The sequence below is a fragment of the Ictalurus furcatus genome, chromosome 12 (genome assembly GCF_023375685.1).
Source record: "Ictalurus furcatus strain D&B chromosome 12, Billie_1.0, whole genome shotgun sequence".
Classification (NCBI taxonomy): Eukaryota; Metazoa; Chordata; class Actinopteri; order Siluriformes; family Ictaluridae; genus Ictalurus; species Ictalurus furcatus.
Genome location: NC_071266.1, coordinates 9,725,761 through 9,743,991, shown reverse-complemented (window position 1 = coordinate 9,743,991; position 18,231 = coordinate 9,725,761). Strand labels below are relative to the sequence as shown.

General features: G+C 41.0%; 1 protein-coding gene across 13 annotated transcripts; it reads right to left on the bottom strand.

Moving 5' to 3' along the window:
* Positions 1-1,465: 1,465 nt before the first annotated feature.
* Positions 1,466-17,193, bottom strand: abi2b (abl-interactor 2b). 13 transcript variants are annotated; one of them, XM_053637526.1, is made up of 12 exons: positions 17,036-17,193; positions 11,500-11,667; positions 10,535-10,711; positions 10,355-10,372; positions 10,159-10,256; positions 9,241-9,387; positions 8,153-8,274; positions 7,524-7,703; positions 6,204-6,392; positions 5,932-6,018; positions 5,464-5,655; positions 1,466-4,274 (listed from the first exon to the last, which is right to left on the bottom strand). In XM_053637526.1, exons 1-12 carry the CDS (start codon positions 17,150-17,152, stop codon positions 4,099-4,101), a joined length of 1,671 nt encoding a protein of 556 aa, XP_053493501.1. In that variant the 5' UTR covers positions 17,153-17,193; the 3' UTR covers positions 1,466-4,098. The 13 variants fall into 13 exon arrangements, with proteins under 13 accessions (XP_053493501.1, XP_053493490.1, XP_053493491.1 ...); XM_053637515.1 differs by lacking the exon at positions 7,524-7,703 and having other exon boundaries at positions 8,144-8,274; XM_053637516.1 differs by lacking the exon at positions 7,524-7,703.
* Between the last annotated feature and the right edge of the window lie 1,038 nt (positions 17,194-18,231).

Sequence of the window (18,231 nt, the reverse complement as noted above, 5' to 3'; positions counted from 1 at the left end):
TCATGAGCTACATTAATTAATATTAGTGATCCTGTCCCAGAAGCAGCCGTGCAAGCCCAAGCCATGATACTACCTCCACCACACCTGAATGATGAGCTTGTATGTTTTGGATCATGAGCAGACCTTTTCCTTCTGATTCTTACTGCTGATGAGTGGTTTGAATCTTCTATAGCCTCTATATTTCTGCTGTTGAAGTCTTCTTCAAATGGTGGCTTGGTGGCAAACCTTCACCCCTGCCCTGTGGAGGTTGTTGATGAGGTCACTAATTGTTGTTCTTGGGTTTTTCTTCACAGCTCTCACAATGTTTGTCATCAACTGATGTTGTTTCCTTGACTGACCTGTTTCCATGTCTGGTTGTTAGTACACTAGTGGTGTCTTTCTTTTTCAGGTCATTCGAGATTGACGTATTGGCTATGCCCAATGTTTGGGCAATGGCTCTGACAGCTCTCGGCTCTTTTCTCAGTTTCAAAAGGGCTTGCTTTTCTTCCAGAGACAGCTCTCTGGTCTTTATGTTGGTTTATCCTTTTTAACAACAAATGCAGTCTTCACAGGCAAAACCTAGGGCTCAAACCAAGAGTAGACATTCAGAGCTATTAATTCTTTCACCAATCATTTTAACAGGGCACACCTGGGTAGCAGTAAACACCTACGTGTCATGTGTTCCAATATTTTTGATCACTTGTAACAAATTAATTGGGTGGGTTCAAACAAAAGGTGCCATGTTCTAATTTTAACATATCTAAATGTAAAGATGAGAAAATGATAGCTGAATTCCAATCCATCATCTCCTTCATCTTTTGATCCCAAATGTTTTCAATGTATAGCGATTAAAAAAAGGATTGTCGTTGCTGTTCCGGTACCTACAGATGGAGCTGTGTGGGAAGAATTAATTACGTGTTTAAAAAAAAAAAAAAAAAAGAAAGAAAAGTGTCCTATATGTAAGAAAGGAATTTTGTGAAAATAACAACCATGCAAAAATGTAATTAAAAGGACACCCATCCCCTACACATAAAAGGAAATTAATCGGGGGGGGAGGTAAATAGAATTGTAAAATAATTGTTAAATTACTGTTGTGCTTGAATCATGTGGAAATGTTTAAAAAAGTAAAAAATTAATTACACAAAATGCAATTCACATAAAAACTTTTTTCAATGTGCTAAAACAGCGAAAAGTCAAACTCTCCTAAAAATTCGCGTGAAAATAATTTTTCACATGTCCAGCGTTTGTTTAATGTCAAAAATAAACAACGAACTAATCATGTGGAAGAATAAAAACTCATGCTCCACATGTGAACAATTACAGAGGAAAAAAAAATTAAGTGGGGTTTTATTGTGTGAATATTGTATGTAAAAACAACAAAAATAAAAACATCTTTAAAAATTAAATAAATAAAAATTTACGAGTAAAATGAAAATGTTTCGATTTTAAACCCTGAGGTACTGAACAGAGCACGTGATGCAGAGTGTGAGTTGTGCAGACTAGATCAATCCAGTTTATTCTCCATCAGCAGAAAATAATAATAATAATAATAATAAAGTCACAGAAATGATCAACATGCAGGAGTCAGTTCACACACGACCACTAACCCTCCATAGAAAGAAAGAAAATTTGCACGGGCGAGCAAATAGTTCACAACCATCGGGATCACACAACACATTCATGCTCACATCACACACACACTCTCTCTCTCTCACATACACACACACACACACACACTCTCTCTCTCTCACACACACACACACACACTAACACATGTATAGACATCGTTGTACCTCATAGTGTAAAAAATTAACTTAAAAAAAAGAAGGAGAACAAACCACGGCTCTGTGAGGATGTTCAGCAGTTTGGGCTGGTTTCAGTTTCTTCCACTCACACAAACGCTTGTGCTATCTTCTCTCTGTGCTAACCTTATTGCAGGTGAAAAGGGGGAGGGTCTCTTATTCTTACATCGTCATATACACCGACATCATCATCATTAATAATAATAATTGTAATAAGCAATATAGTATCACATCCACATAGTGTTGTATTTTCAAGTCCAGAGCTGGTCCAAAAAAATAATTATTCTAGAGCTTCAGTTATTTTTCCCCACAAACACAAACAGCGGTGGCGCGAGCTGTAATAGAATCGTAAAGAATCTTCTTCATAAACATCTCTCACTATCTATAAACACTTCTTTATGGCACGAGCTTAATTTCAATAGCTTTAGCAAACACACACACATACACACACACTCACACAAATACAGAGAATCGGTAAAGTCTTCAATGTAAATCTCTGATGTAAAAGTGTCAATGGTAAGAAAGGAAACGGAAAACTCGTCCCGTCGTTTACGCTCCACTGTGCACATCTGACGGTATCCTTTGGTATAAACTACCGCTAAAGACTGCAAAGTGACGAAGTGGAATGAAAAGGGGAGAGGAGGAGAAAATAAATAATAAAAACAGACTAGAGCTGGGCAATGTGGGGGAAATTACCACAATCGATGTTTTAGAAAATGCCTTTATGAGGGTTCAAAGGAAAACTCCGCGCTGAATAACCCGCGTATTAATCTTTATAGTTAACGTTAGTCTCTTCACTTCTGACTACCCACAGTGAAGATTATCCGAACACAGCGATGCAGCGGCGCTTTAGTGATTTACTGTGTCTCAGTCTCTCATCTTCTCATGTGTGACACTCCCTCAGGAAGGATCCACGTGTGAATCCTGACCTCGATGTCATCGAGGAGTCTCTGCCGTAACTCATTTCCTCTGCTGAAGCATCATGTAGCTGCTCTGCGCTCTCTTCGAGGGAGTAAACATCTCTAATACTCCTACGTTGGCTTTGGCATTAATATGATGCTGAACGTCACTGGAAAACTGCGAGTGAGAATAGAAGCCAGTTTGTTTTTTGGCGCCAACGACGATTCGCCATGATGTCAGCATGTGACACGCATTATAGGCTACACATATTTATTCAGTCCATACAGGATTTCACTGAGGGTTTTTTTTATTTTGCAGAAAACTACATGAATTGATGAAACTAATTTCACTGAATTGTTTTGCGCGGTCTTTCGCAGTGATGTTCGTTGCTAAACGAGACCTTTTAGCTGTACTCATGTTCGATGCATGTGAATGGAAGAGGGCTTCGGCTGAGTGCGCGTTGTGATGACGTCACGTGACGTCTCTGCCCAATTCTGCGGAAAATCTGCAGTAATTTAGAAAAATTGCAAGCTCCTCCGATTGTTGCGGATTCTACTTGCTTTTGCGTTCATTTCTGCGATCGCAAAATCCTGGAGGGACTGTATAATGCGTTTCAGAGTAGAGTTTTCCTTTAAGAAACAGATGATTTAAGAGCAGTGAGCTGAAATAGTTTGAACAGGCCCCGCCTCTTTTCTAGATTAATGTCAATCATTTGTGCCAGGTTTGCCCTGATTGGCTGTTTGCAGCGAGACCATTCATTATCAACATTTTCAGAGATGGTTGGGAAGTAAAAATCGGAATAATCGCCCAGCCCTATACTGAGAACAAGACCCCTTCCTTAATGAAAGAGAAAACGAATACTCCGTTTCATGTGCTGATCGTGTTCGTGTCCACAACACTGAGTGTCAGGAGAGTCGGGAAAGGAGGAGCTGAGAGACGACGTCCTTCTCACTGTCCTTCAGTAATCTCTCAGTGCAGGAGGGGAAGAAAAAAAAAAAAAAACGAGTCAAGGGAACAGAAGTACACAGTCTAGTTCACCTAGTGTCGAGCAAAACCAGCAGCAGGAACATTTAGTGTTTCTATAAGACTCAAATTAAGACAAAAAAAAAATGGTCCTTATAAATCTTTAAGTCTAAATCTTAAAAGATATCAGTCTCCCAACAGTCACACACACAAAGTTCACTAATGAGATAGATCTGAGTCTGGAAAAAAGACAAACAAAATTTTCACAAATATACAGATGTGTATCGTCCTCTTTGTCACATGTCCAGATGTTGTTCTGTGTCACCTCTGGGTCAGTGTGTGATGAGGTCTGTGCGTGTGAGCGTGTGTATGGGTGTGTAAGAGAGAGGTTGTCGGTTGAGTGTGGGAGACGGAATGAGAGAGTGAGAGATGGAGAGCAGCTCCTCCAGGTGGCTCAGTCAGCGTAGTGCATGATGGACTCGACGTAGTTTCCGGGGAAGAGCCCCGTGGTGCCGCTCATGACGCCCTCGAACCATCCGTCGTCGTTCTTCTTGATGACGTAGATGATCGCTCCTTCCTGGAAGGACAGCTCGTCCTCTTTGTCGCGCGTGTAGTCGTAGATCGCCACCACTGGGAGGACAAAAACAAGGGCAGAAATTACAGAGGGCAGGCAAAAAAAAAAAAAAAAAAAAACTGCCATAGTCTAGTGTTCATCTCGCTATTCTGCAACAAAATGAATTAATTATTGGCACCCCTGGTGAGATGGGATTTGAGGGAACGTAATGATAATGTCATTAAGCCCAGTATAACCCCTAACTGATTATTTTACTATACTTTTTTTTTTTACACCTTATATTTTATCATATCTTACTTTTACTACATTGCACTATTTTAATAATATATTTATTTATTATTTAAATCTATTGCTTGTTTATTTTACCTCACCATACGTTATTATTATTGCTAATCAACTCTAGAGGAAATGGCACCCTAACTAACCATCTAACTCTAAAAGTATTAGCAACCTATCTACCTACCCTACCATGACTCTCTTGTTTTCTTAAAACTGCAACTTACCTTCTGTTTTCAAACTGATTACTATTTAAAACTTTCAGACGGCTAACAAGCTAAGATCAAAGTTTGTATTGATGAACTTTGCCTATCTAGTAACTAATAATATCATACAATATATCATATCAAGTTTTATTATTTATTTAACTATTATTTTATGTGATACTACTACAGCCCACCCTTGTCTACTATTGTCTGAGAGAAGGGTTCAAATTGATCAAAATGCATAACTGTTGATTGTAACCATTGGTTTATTACATTTAAATGTTCATCCAGTTATGAGTACCTTATTTAAATAAAAAAATATTTAAATAAAAAAAATAAAAAAAAGGAAGGATCCCTAGAACATTCCTCCCAGCACTGTACAGGATGCTATTTTTTTGTGCTTTTTGTGACTTTTTATTTTATATAACATAGGTACAGTTAAAGGTACAGTTTGTAAATGTTTAAAAAGTGTTTCGATCTTAAAACTTTGTCAAGCTTTGCTTTAGAGCTTAATCTTCACTGATGGAACACTTTCATATCTTGGAAAACTGTGATCTAGCTTCACAAAAGGCTCGTTTCCTGTTGTCTGGCCAGGAAATTAGCCCCGCTCCCATCTGCACCACCCAAACGTGCCAGGTAGGTGAACCATGGAGTTGTTTTCTTGTTACGGAAAATTCAATACGTTGCCCAAATGTCTGTATTGAGCATCATATTATCATAAACATGCTCCATCACTGTTTTGAAACAAAGCCATTTTAAAAACCTTTCTCCAGGTAGCTGCGAGGAGCCCATGGCGGATCCTCCTCGGCATACGGGTCGCTGTACTCCACCACTGCCGACTCTTCATCCTCGTCGCCCTCCTCATCCTCATAGTCCTCTGGTGGAGGCGGGGGCGGAGCAGAGTCCACAAACGCCGGCTCTTCCGCAGGGGGCAGAGGAGGAGGTGCGTCTGAGACTGAAGAGCAGAGGAGACATGAAAATGATTAGAGACAACCCAGACTGGTGTGAATAAAACCTAGAACAAATGCGAAACTACACAAGTAACACATATGGAATCAGACGATTGTACAGAAGTATAGCATGCGCTACCCAACACCCCTACACCCAATCGGACTATACGACAGACTAATCTTTTATTTAACGCTTCTGATCCTAGAAGTAGTAAGCGTGGAGCGAACACTGCATGCATACACACACACACACACACACACAGTTTAAACTGCACACTTACTGGTCTCCTGAACCCGAGCCACAAAGCCCATCAAAGGCAGCTGGGGTGTGATCTGTAATATGGAGGGAGGAGGCGGTGCCATGGAGGCTACCAAAGATGAGGTAATGTATGAGAAGTGTGGTGGAGGGTTGGTGAGGACAAAACCAGAAAACAGAAATTTTAACGAAAGCTCATTTTGGGTCAGAGAAACCACATTTAGGGTCACTCTCAATAGAAAAAAAAAGAAAGAAAATAAACCCAAAACAACAACGACAAAACACACAACAGCCCACCTTGGTTCTGGTTGTAGTGTGGTCCTCCGTTAAGCTGGGTCTGGCTCATGCTTGCGTGAGTGTTCTGAGGTGCGTTGCTCGGCTGGTTGGTGACCGAGGACGGCCTGCGATACGGCAGAGACCCGCCTACCGAAGGTGTATTTTGCCGTGCCATTGGTCGGTTCATGCTGTAGAACTGAGGTCCATTTCCTAGAAGGCAGAATAAGAGAATGCTCAAAATCAAACGTACTGAATGAGGAGTTTAGATCCGATTACACAAACACATACTGTCTGACGTCTGCAGTTTCATTTTGCACTAGAGGCTGATGGCTGAGCTAACAATTAAAGCAAAACCTGCCACATCTAAAATCAACAAACCTTCATATACTTGCTTCAAATTATTTTATGTAGGGTAACATTAATACATTTATTTATCTACCTATCTAGCTACTCACCTCGACATCTGTCTACACTATAGGCCCAAAAGTATGTGGACACCTGACCATCACGCCCATCGTACGGGCCTTCCCTAAACTGTTGCCACGAAGCTGGAAGCACACAATTATACAGAATGTCTTTGTATTACAATTTCGGTTCACTGCAACTAAGCAATGCGATGCCCAGGTGCACAAAGCGAGCTCCATGAACACATGATTTGCCAATGTTCAAGTGGAAGAACTCAAGTGTTCTGCACCCTCAACCCCACTGAACACCTTTGGGATGAACTGGAACACCGACTGCACCCCAGGCCTCTTTGCCCAACATCAGTGCCTGACCTCACCAATGCTCTTGTATCTGAATGAACACAAATCCCCACAGCCACGCTCCAAAATCTAGCTGAAAACCTTCCCAGAAGAGTGGAGCTTATTATAAGAGCAAAGGGGGACTAAATCTGGAACGGGACGTCCAACAAGCACATATGATGGGTGTGATGTTTAGGTGTCCACATACTTCTCGGTCAGACCTTTCATTTAAGCTCATTCTGCTTGCACAAATTGAGAGATGCTTGAAGATAAAAAAAAAAAAAAGAAAGAAAAAGAAAAGAAAGAAACACACACAACCACCAACAATCCATGGAGGAGAAGAGGAGGGAGCGGTAATGTGACAATCACAGCTGATATATCTGACACAAGAGCAGGAAATAAAGATGATCACTACAGAAGTACAAGTGAAATGACACAATAAAAAGCACAAAGGAAGTGGAACCTGACACCAGTCAAGCCTTGGACGTGAACAATATAAAAATGGAGGTAGGGTGTTTACAATATTTCTTGACTAATGATGACCCAAATGAGGATGTGGCACAGGAACACGGCGATGTGGGTAGAAGGGACAACTCACCTTGCGCGGTCACGGTGCCAGTGGTGGGGGGCAGTTGTGGGGGAGGAGGGATCTCAGGGGGAGCAGGAGGGGCAGCAGGAGGTGTGGGTTCAGGGGTAGGAGGTGGAGGAGGTGCTGGGGGAGCCGGGATAGACACACTGGGAGGGGGCTTGGGGGGGTTCGGGGATGTGGAGGCAGTACCTGCTACAGAACAGGCCGCAGAGCGAGGGAGCAGAGCGGAAGAAGAGAGGAAGAACGGAGAGGTCAGGAGCAGAGAGAGCACAAAACGTGTAAGACGGCAAGAAGGAAGAAACACAGGGAGAAAGAAAGAGCTGGTAGTAGTAGCGCAGATCACGTGTCAGTCATAAGAGACAACAATTACAGCAACGTTTACACATATTCAACGAATTATAAATAATAATGATCGACTGAGGTCAATTTCCATTTCAATTTCATTCACTCATCTACAGTAAGCACTTCATCCTGCTGAGTCTGTCCCAAGAACACCGGATGTGAAGCGGGAATACACCACCACGCACACACACACACACACACACACACACACACACACACACACACACACACTTATTTAAACCTGGGGGTACTTTAAAGGCCGCTTGCACATCTATGAAAAGGATTACCTTGCTTACCTGGGAATGCAGTGGGAGGGGCCGGCGTCGGCACGGCAATAGGCACGCCCACACTGCCACTTCCGCTGTTCTCTCGGCTGCTGCTGCGACTGCTTGGGTGACTTCCTCCGCTACTGCCACTGCTGAAATAGCATGCAGAGAGAGAGAGAGAGAGAGAGAGAGAGAGAAAAACACAAAGGAAAGAGATTTTCTAATGTCTACTCACATACAATCCAGCATACTTTGGGGTGGGGGGTGGGGGGTGTTTGGGAATCAGGTTAAACACAGTGCTGGGCTAATAAATAAATAAATAAATAAATAAAAACATTCAATCAATAGCACTTCTCTACTTTTTCAGGAAGGTGACCTTTGGCAGGACGGCAGCTATAAATTTCATTCAGTCCAGGACGATCAATTAGCTTTGTAAGGGCAAGCCACAGGAAAGAAACAGAACACTTTAAAAAGGGTTTAAAATAGCACCGTGGACCAGGAAGCGATTCACTGATCCCGTTAAGGCCCGGAAACTTGAGCGTCTGCATTTAATTCTACGTTTATCCCTTTTCCAATCAGAGCGTGCGTGTAGTAACATGCTGCTGGGAGCTGTGTGAAATATCATCTTGCTCTTGCTGTTCCTTTCAAGTTGATCCTTTACAGAAGTCTGGGAGTAAGAGTTCTGCTCAAAGAGACAAACAGGAAAGAAAAAAAAAGAAGCAAAAAAGACGCTGAAAGAGAAACAGGAGAAAGGAGTGTGAGGAGAAAGAGAGCGCAAGAGAGAGAGGTCTTCTTTAAGGATGTCATGACTATTTCAAAGGTCAGAGGATGAAAAAGTAAAAAAGCCAGAGAGAGAAAGAAGGAAAGAGGAAGTTAGTGAGTGGCTAGTTAGTGATTTTCAGCACCAACAAAGACGAGACACAAAAAGACAAGACAGGTTAATAACACATAGAGCTGCAGAGACAGAGAGAGAGAGAGAGAGAGAGTGAGAGAGAGAGAGAAAGTGAGGATGGATAAGTAAGGGATAATGTTTCCTCAGATAGAATATCGCCTCTATGAGTTCTAAGTGTGTTGTTGTTGTTGATGATGATGTTGTTGAGATGTGCGTGTGTGTGTACCTGTACGTGCGGGTCCTCTGATTAACGGAGGCGGTGCGTGCCGGGCTCTGGAGGGGCGGAGCTGTGTTGCGGGTCGGGCTCGGCACATAGTCGTTAGGAATGACGGGGGGGCGCACGGGTTCGAGCGTCCTGTATGGTGAGTGGCGCCTGCCGGATGGGGGCGGGGTCACAGTTTAACATCTCTTGATGGCAATAATAATTTAAAAAAAAAACGCCCCACCCCACCCCCTTAATGACATCTGATCATTTAGAACCGTGACTGAGTGACTGACAGCTGTGTTACCATGGCGACAGTGTGAAGGAGCAGGGCATGAGGAGAAGAGAATCACACAATAAAAAGGGGTGCAACAGGAACAAAACATCAGCATTAAGTACACAAGGACATGAAATGCACGACGTTCTGAATAGGACAAAGCGACAGTTTACAGGATGTTTTCCAGCGCGGCCTGTCAGGGAAGAAAAGCGCACACGTTTAAAGGGAAGAGAAAAACACAAAACGAGTCCCAGAGTCCTCAAGTGAAAGAGAACAAAAGACATTAAAGCTTTTGTGAGTGAGACTTTCCAGGAGCATCTGGACTTGAGCATAACATACTGTAAAATAACATAAAATCCGAACCGAAACAGAAACCTTGGACGAGAAACGATGTTTTCTGATATGAATTCGTTAGTTTGCAAAGTGGGCCTTAGAAAAAAGTGTCATCAGTATCGATCACTTAAGAAACAAACTCCACCTCAAGTCTCTGATCATTCCCATACAAGTAATGTCCGAATGGGCGTGGTCTAATATTCTAATGAGCACGATTGTTTGGACCAGTATTATCTCACGTGAAGTAAGAAATGAGTCCGTGTCCACTCCAGGAGAAGAAATGATTGCAATCCAATAAACCAGCACTCTCTCTCATTCATACACACACATACCCAATAGTGCCCTTCCCCGGGCCTGGAGGGCTGGGTGGTTTCTGCGTAGGGGCACCTGTGCGTGGGGTCGTGCCTGCTTTCATGTTCTGGGCGTTCACCTGTAAAATTCAAACGTCAAGGTGTGGCTTAGACTGTCCTTACTCATAAATCTACAACACACACACACATGCAAAGAGATACCTGGACGACGTCTTACCTTGAACCTTAACAACCACTACATTGTTACGAAGCAACAGAGAGAAAAGACACAGAGTGTTAAGAGTGCAGAGGATTAGATAAACACACGTGAGTACCACGTAACAGCAAACAGCAAGGTTAGAGAAGCTTTAAAGAAAATGTTATTGCAATTAAACGTAAACATTTCGCGCCGGTGTACCTTCACGCCATGTCCTACGTCGTCCAGCAGGCTGTAGTCGATAGGCTTGCGGATGTAGCGCACAGGCCTCTCGGGATTGGCCGGAGCGATGATCTTGTGTGTGCGAGAGGTATTCTTATTGGTAGTGAGGATGCCAATCTCACGCCTGGCCACCTTCTCTTTGTGGATGTCGACCGTCTAGAGAATGAACAAACGCCGGGTCTCATCTGTCAAGTCTTTTCGTAAAAAGTCATGCGGAAACGTTTGAGCAGCCAAACCAAACTAAAACTTCCCGCCAGATTCACAAAAAAGTTTCGTTTTTAACGCCGATTTTCTTCGTAGTTGTGTTGATTAAATGCTGATCGGCAAGAAAAACAATCCAAGCTCATGTTCATGTTGCAGTTCGGTTTACATTGAGTGACACACATACAACTGGATGAAAGAGCGCCTTCTAAACATGATGTACACCAGAACCTCCAATAATGCAGCTCAGCCTCTGCAGCACGTCAGCTACCATTTACACACACCACCTCTTCCTGTGTTTAATTGTGTCACAGCCTTAGTAACAAAACCCAAAAGTACCCAAAAGTAACCCAAAAGTAACTGTTTATACAATTTGAAGCCGACCAGTCAAAGTTCAAGGTTCTCCGTATATGTACGTTCACACAAACTCGGGAGATCTCAAACGCTTCTTTTCTTCCAGAATGTTCTGAATTTTCATGAACACCGTGTTTCTTATGTAAATGCTCCTATTAATAAATCGTTTTGTATTGATTGTGATCAATGAGGCGCATTGTCCCATTAACTACAATAATAAATTTGTATTGAGCTTTATTCAAAATGGCCGCTGTGCAAATTATATCTGCGAGCAATGCAACAACAAAAAAACACAATATTCTAAAACATGTATATACCTACATATAAACATATATCCTTATATACTATATTTATGATGTCATGTATATCACCCAGCCCCACGTGTGTACCTGTGAGATGTGGTTGATGGAGGACTCCATGCGGCGTAGCTGAGACGCCTGGATGTCGAGCATCTGCAGCACATTGTTGGCGAGTGTGTTGATCAGGTAGGCGACGCTGGCCAGGGATTGAGTAGTGTAGCTTTTAGTCTCCTCTAATGCTCTCTGCTTATCAGGAGACTGCAGAGAGAAACGAGGAGGACAGATTAATGCCGGAGCGTAATTAATGACTCCCACTCAGTGACATGATGCCAAGTGATGACAGGAAGTGATGCGTAGTGTACCCTGTTCTTAACAGGGTTTCCATCCACCTGCTTTTAAAAGAAACACTCAAGAGATGTTTGTCTAATCCTTATCTCTATCCACGGTGAATAAATGGGAAATAAACAACTGGAGTTTGAAACATTTTCGCTTGTCTAATGAGGAAATTCAGGGATGTGTGGCATTTCTTTTCCAACACCAACTTCTTCTCCATCTCTCTCTCTCGTTCGCTCTCTCTCTCTCTCTCTCACACACACTCATTCATGACTGATCTCCAAGTGACAGAAAGAGCGTGAACACCGAAACCAATCACAAACCAGAAAGCCATCATCCAAACCCACGGTAGGGTGCCACCTTATTGGTCGCCTTAAGCCATCAATCATTTTGTGCCAGTGTAACCATGGTGACGCTGTCACTTAGACGAAGTGTGGACGATAAATGGGAGAGGGTGTAAATGCACACGTGTGTGCGTGTGAGGAAACGTGGGCGAGCGGATATTGAATAGTGCAATCTATCGTTTTTTTAAAAAGACAAAAATATATCCTGATTATGCAACTGTTAAAGAACCAGGTGTACATTTCTGTATCTGTGCTCTTTTTTGTTGTTGTTCTGTTTGTTTTTTGCCCTGGACTTTTTAATATTAAAAATGAAAGAAGTGAAGAGACATGTTACACAGCTTACTTACTTTGTTGTATGCAGGCCTGCATACAGAGGTTTAAAAATAGATATAGACAGCAGGCTTTTAAAATAAATGGAGCACGCTGCCATTTAAAGAAACCCCATCTCTGAGGAACACTCTTTTCTCTTCACAATTCCCTCTACACTTCACTACGTTATCGACTCGTCGTACGCTATACGGACGTGACCTCGATCGTTTTTGCTGACCTCGATATCGCCCGTTACCGATGTTTCGGCTGTTCATGCTGCTTCTGTAGTCTCGTCTGCTCTAGGGCTGTCAAATTAAAATTCGAACTTCGAATACTCGTCGAATTTAACGCACATTCGAATGCAAAAACTGAGTGCATTCGCATTTATGATATAATCGATGCATTAACAATGTTTTTTTAAGGAAGAAAAATCTAGAAAGAATAGTTCTAGCATTTCAAATAATCCAGTCATAGTCAGTAATGTCGGGGATCGAGCCGCTTAAGCTGAAGCTTAACAGTGAATGTACACTGGTAAACTGAAGCGCTTTACTAGCGGGTTAATTAACTCACCCAAACACATCTTATACACCAGAGGTTCTCATCCCCCCACGCCTCCCCTATCATGGGGCACTCCCCCCCCACCTTGGAGGAGACCAAGTATAATGATCATCTATTCTATATAAAATCTATTTATATATCACCTAATATCTAATCTGTTTTGATAGATAGATTTTTTTTTCACCTTTGTGTTTTTGTACTTTTTTCATTACTTTTCATAACTTGTTCTTTTTTAAATAACATTTATAAAACTATATAACAAACAGGTATGGAACATGAATGATCAGAAATGTTTCTGAACACTATAACTACTTTGAACAAGAGAAGTAGGCTGTAATAACGTGGACTATTTTACATGTAAAACATTCTAAAAACATTCGCATGTGAATGATGTAAATTGGGATGAAGGATGCATTTCCTTATTGACATTGTTAAATCTCCGGCTCTCAGACTCTCACTGAACAGAGCAGACGCAGAGAGAGGTGTGAAGCCTTGTTTATACTTCCGCCTGGCTCCGCACCACGAGCCTCCACTGATTGTGCGCGCACCTCCCCAAACGGATGAGGCGTTTATACTTGACGCGCTCGCCGCTGTAATAATCTTTGAAACGAAAGGGGGCGACTCGAGTAATCGTCCTATAAATCAACAGGAAGTAGCTGAGAGAAGAAGTAGTTTGTCGGAACAACCATAGCAACGCTATGGTCTCGCGTGGAGTTGCTGAATGCTGAGGAAGAATCGTTGTGTTTGTTGTTGACGATGTTTGTTTTCAGTAAACTTCACTAAAACCCACAGTTTGAAAAAAGAGCAAAGAATCATATAAAACCCAATAAACCCTGAGATTATCACTTGTCACATTACAATAAAATACAGCTATAAATATGAGAACATGTATAAAACTAAATTGAAAGCCGATTTTTGTATTTTATTCATTTCATTAAGATTTTTATTAAACATGGTCATTTACTTTCTTGAAATATACTGTTATTGTAGGCTCATTTTGTAAATGTTAGCAATTACTGTAGACATAAGCAAAAAGTGGGAGCTTCCTGTAAATGTCATTTCTCACATTTACAAAATCAGGTGATAATGTTCGCCCATCAGTGTAAATGTCTCTATGTATAGAGACAAAAGAAAGATATTACAGAATGAACACTCTGTATGTTCTCCCATCAGTGTAAACGTCTCTATGTATAAAGACAGCAGAATGAGGTTTAATCAGGGTCTGACGGTTTAGTGTAGTGACTGTGTTTATTTGTGCAGATACTGATGAATGAAAACATGGTACACCACCAAAAAAACCTTTCAGCTTTGGCTTTATTCTTTCAACAGTATGTACAAAGCAAATCAAAACCACTATTTTTAAAAACCTTTCCATGAATTTTGTGCCATCTGGATCTCTCTATGGTCCCGCATGGATGGATTATAGAGATGCCTGTACAATCGTACCTTTCGCAAGAGTCGCCTCCAAGTCATTCATTTTCAGACACGGCACCACGTAGCAAAAAAAATGCCATGCACACTGCCACGCGGAATGAGGCCTCGCACACTCAACACGCTCGAATGCCCACTACGCAATGACACCATTTTTAGCACACGCTCCCTCGCGCTATTGCGGATGCGTTAAGCATAAAACAGGCTTAAGTGCAGCAGGAAAGCAAGACCTCGCACTTGCAGGACAGTATTAGCGACACTTGGTAAGTTGCTAAAGTTTGTCCAAAAAGTCGCTAGATTTGTCATTAGGCACTCTATGTTTTTTTTTTTGCAAAAAAAGTCTCTAAGTTGGCAGCGCAGGTCTGCACTGACAGCTAGATAAAAGGCAGATAAGCTCCACCTCTCCCCAGCTAAAAGAAAATACAGAGGGAGAGGGAACACGGGGTTTTTCATTTACGCACATTCTATTTGAAAAGCAATAAAATACACCGAGCCCCCAAATGATGCCCTGTCTGTGTTTTTTTTTTCTTGAAAAAAAAAATTCTCATGCCCCCGTGTTGAGAACCACTGCGTTAGAGAATCATGGCACAATATTTTCGTCCTATCGCCCAATCCTACTAGGTGTGGAAAGATGATGGACGACACTTTCCGATTCAACTAACAAATGTTTTATTTGTTCACAGCTATCCCCAAAACTGACACACGGATCGCTTCCTTCACACAAACACCCACAACGGCTTCCTGAAACTTAACACCGCAACACTAATTACTGAGCCGTACAGATTCTGTCTTTTCATTACGCAAAAAAAACAAAACACCTTTCTCTTTCGAGAAACTCAATCTGAACCGGTGAGGCGAGGAGGAAGTGAAATGAAAACGAAGCCATAGGTGAAGAGCACACAGAGACAGAAGGTAAAATAGATGAGGAGAAAACACTTGCAGTGGAATAAAATAAGCAAAATAATATATAATGAATGCCCTACACTCCAGGTGTGTAAATGATACGCACCTGTGTTTCCTGTTGCTACAGGAATGAACAAACACTCACAAACATACTAAAAAGATCTGTGATGCTTTTGGGAATCTGGGTTATGGTCTCCGAGGAGGAATCTCACATCACTAGACTGATCTACTCAAACAAAAGTTAGGCTACACACACACACACACACACACACACATACACACCTTTTCCCCCCTGAGGTAACCTACCAAAAACAATTGTCATAATTATGTTAATGGAGATAAACAAGGTATAAAGATGCTTTGCATAACCAGTCTGTCGTGTTCGAAGTCACTGAGCAAACACACTTTACTAAAATATCTATCGTCCTTCAGACACAGCGTTTCAATAATGTGTGTGGTTTAGTGTGCGGTGTGACACCACCGTCCCAACTCCACACCGATGAACTCTTCCTGGTCAATGTACACGGCATTTTTTTTGTTATGCAAATTAAAAGCCAACCCCCCCCCCCACCATTTTCATAGGAAAATCGTAGTTTTGTGTTCTTGCTGATCAAAAAACTGGACATAAATTAAACGTTGCCGTCTGGTAACACTATGCAGTAAAGTGATTGAAGGAATGAGTCTCCAGCATCCACGCTTTGTCAACAGTCAGAGGTAAAGCTGTAACTTTTTTTTTGCAAAGCTTCCCACCATGGGAAATTCTTCAAAACTGACACGTTCCTGCTTCCTCTGTTCTCCGTCAGCATGTTTTTTTATATAATTAAATATAAAATATTAAATATAATAGTGGCTGGTGAAGGGACAACTTGGACAAGCAAAAGGGGACATGCACGCAAAAATGTCCCCCTGTGACGTCACCGCGGGACACGACATCTCACGTCTCACTGGGAATAACGAAAATACACCACCAACCAACACATTAGCAACGGAATTACTAAACACATCAAAGATATCTCTAGCTAAACAAATTTATTATATTTTATGGTGGACTTCTCCTTTAATATGTATGGCTTTTTTTATGCAAGATATTTTTCTTCCTAGTACTGTATCTATAATTCTAGCTTGTGGGTGTCTAATGCGAATCAATTCCTCCATAATACATACATACATATATATACACATACATATATATATATATATATATATATATATATATATATATATATATATATATTAATGTTATTGACGTATAAATGCTGTAACTGTTAGAAATAAGCCAATACAGAGCTACTACTGAGCTAGCTTTATAACGACACACACAAAGCATTAGGCGTTAAATTCTACAACAAGATGGCCGCTTAATACAACTAATAAAATACATATTTTACGCGTCTTGTTTAAACATTATAGCTTTACATAAATATTATTAATTAGCACGTCGTTATGTAACGCAACACAACCATACTGTCGTCGACCAAGCTACCGAGTTAGCCTAGCTAGCATCAGTGGCTGTTTGCATCATTCCACAGCAGTCAACAGCACTCAGTGGCTCAATCCCAAACAGCAGCCTACAGTGTTGCACTGCGCACTACACGTGACGTAAAAGTCATTACGTCACGCCCTATGTAGTGCACACCTCTAGGTAGTAAGCAACCATTTGGGATTCGACCATCATCATGTCGATCCTTCCGAGTAATGTTTACTACGTTGGAGGTTCTTTATAAATTTTTGTAAGATTTGGCGATTACCTGAATGTAATTGCTCTCGCAATATTCGGCGACTCGCTCTAAATTCGCATAGCTGTCCAGTAAAGCTCCTCTGCCCGCAGGAATCTCCTCTTCCAGAAGCATTTGTAACTCCGCCATCTTCACATCTTTTTACTAGCTGCCTGTCACACAATCCCAGGATTTCGGGAGCGCACCGCGCGTGCGCGTTGCAGAGCAGTGCGCGTGCGCGTTGCAGAGCAGTACGCATGCGCGGTGTGCTGATGTACTCTGTTGGAGAATTTCACATTAATTATTTGAAACAAAGTGGTTAAAAAGAACAATTTTCAAGGTGCTATGCAGATTCAATGGATAACAAATAATAATAAAAAAAGTTCTTAATTTGTAAGGTGACTGCCCACCTCCAGTATATATTCATAATGTATTTGTTTTGTTTAATATGTGGAGTATATATCATTTTTAAAAATGTCTTTTTACAAAAAAAAAAGACATCTACGGCTGAATGCAAAGGTTCATATTTTTGTTGTTGTTATTGTTGTTTTAATATAATATAATTCCAAAAATTAAACATGATCATGCATTGACAGTCCAAAACACAAGACAAAATTAACTGAAAAACAATTTTTAAAAATTTAAAAAATTCAAAAGTAAAAATTTTGCTGTGATCCTCTGGTCTCCGGACATGAAAAACAAATAGGCTAGCTTGTACAAAGGCATACAAGTCATGTATTTGTTCAACATTCAATCAATGAATCAATGATTGTGTTTCTATTTAACCTAGTAAATTTAGTTTTATTACACTGAAATTAAAACCATGCATATAATATCCATTCCAAAAATGTATTAAACATGACTTTGTTTATTTTTATTTATTTTAATTTTTTTTACAAGGTTTCTTTACTGAAAGTGGCTCCAAATGACTAACAGGGTGGAAAGTAACGTGGTTGATTTTCTTTTCTTTTTTTTCATAGAAATATCCTAGAATTATAAACTGTATTCATAGCATGAGAACATTCTAATGACTTACTTAAAATTATTATTATTTTAATTAATAATTTACCCTCAATTGATCATTTGGGGTACATGGAAAAAAATGGAAGAAAATAACTTACTTTTCTACTCCTCATGATCTGCAGGATATTCAGACGTTACTATGTCCTGATAAACAAACTTGTGGAGTAACTCAATGCATAGTGTTGTACATGGGTTGTTATAAAGGA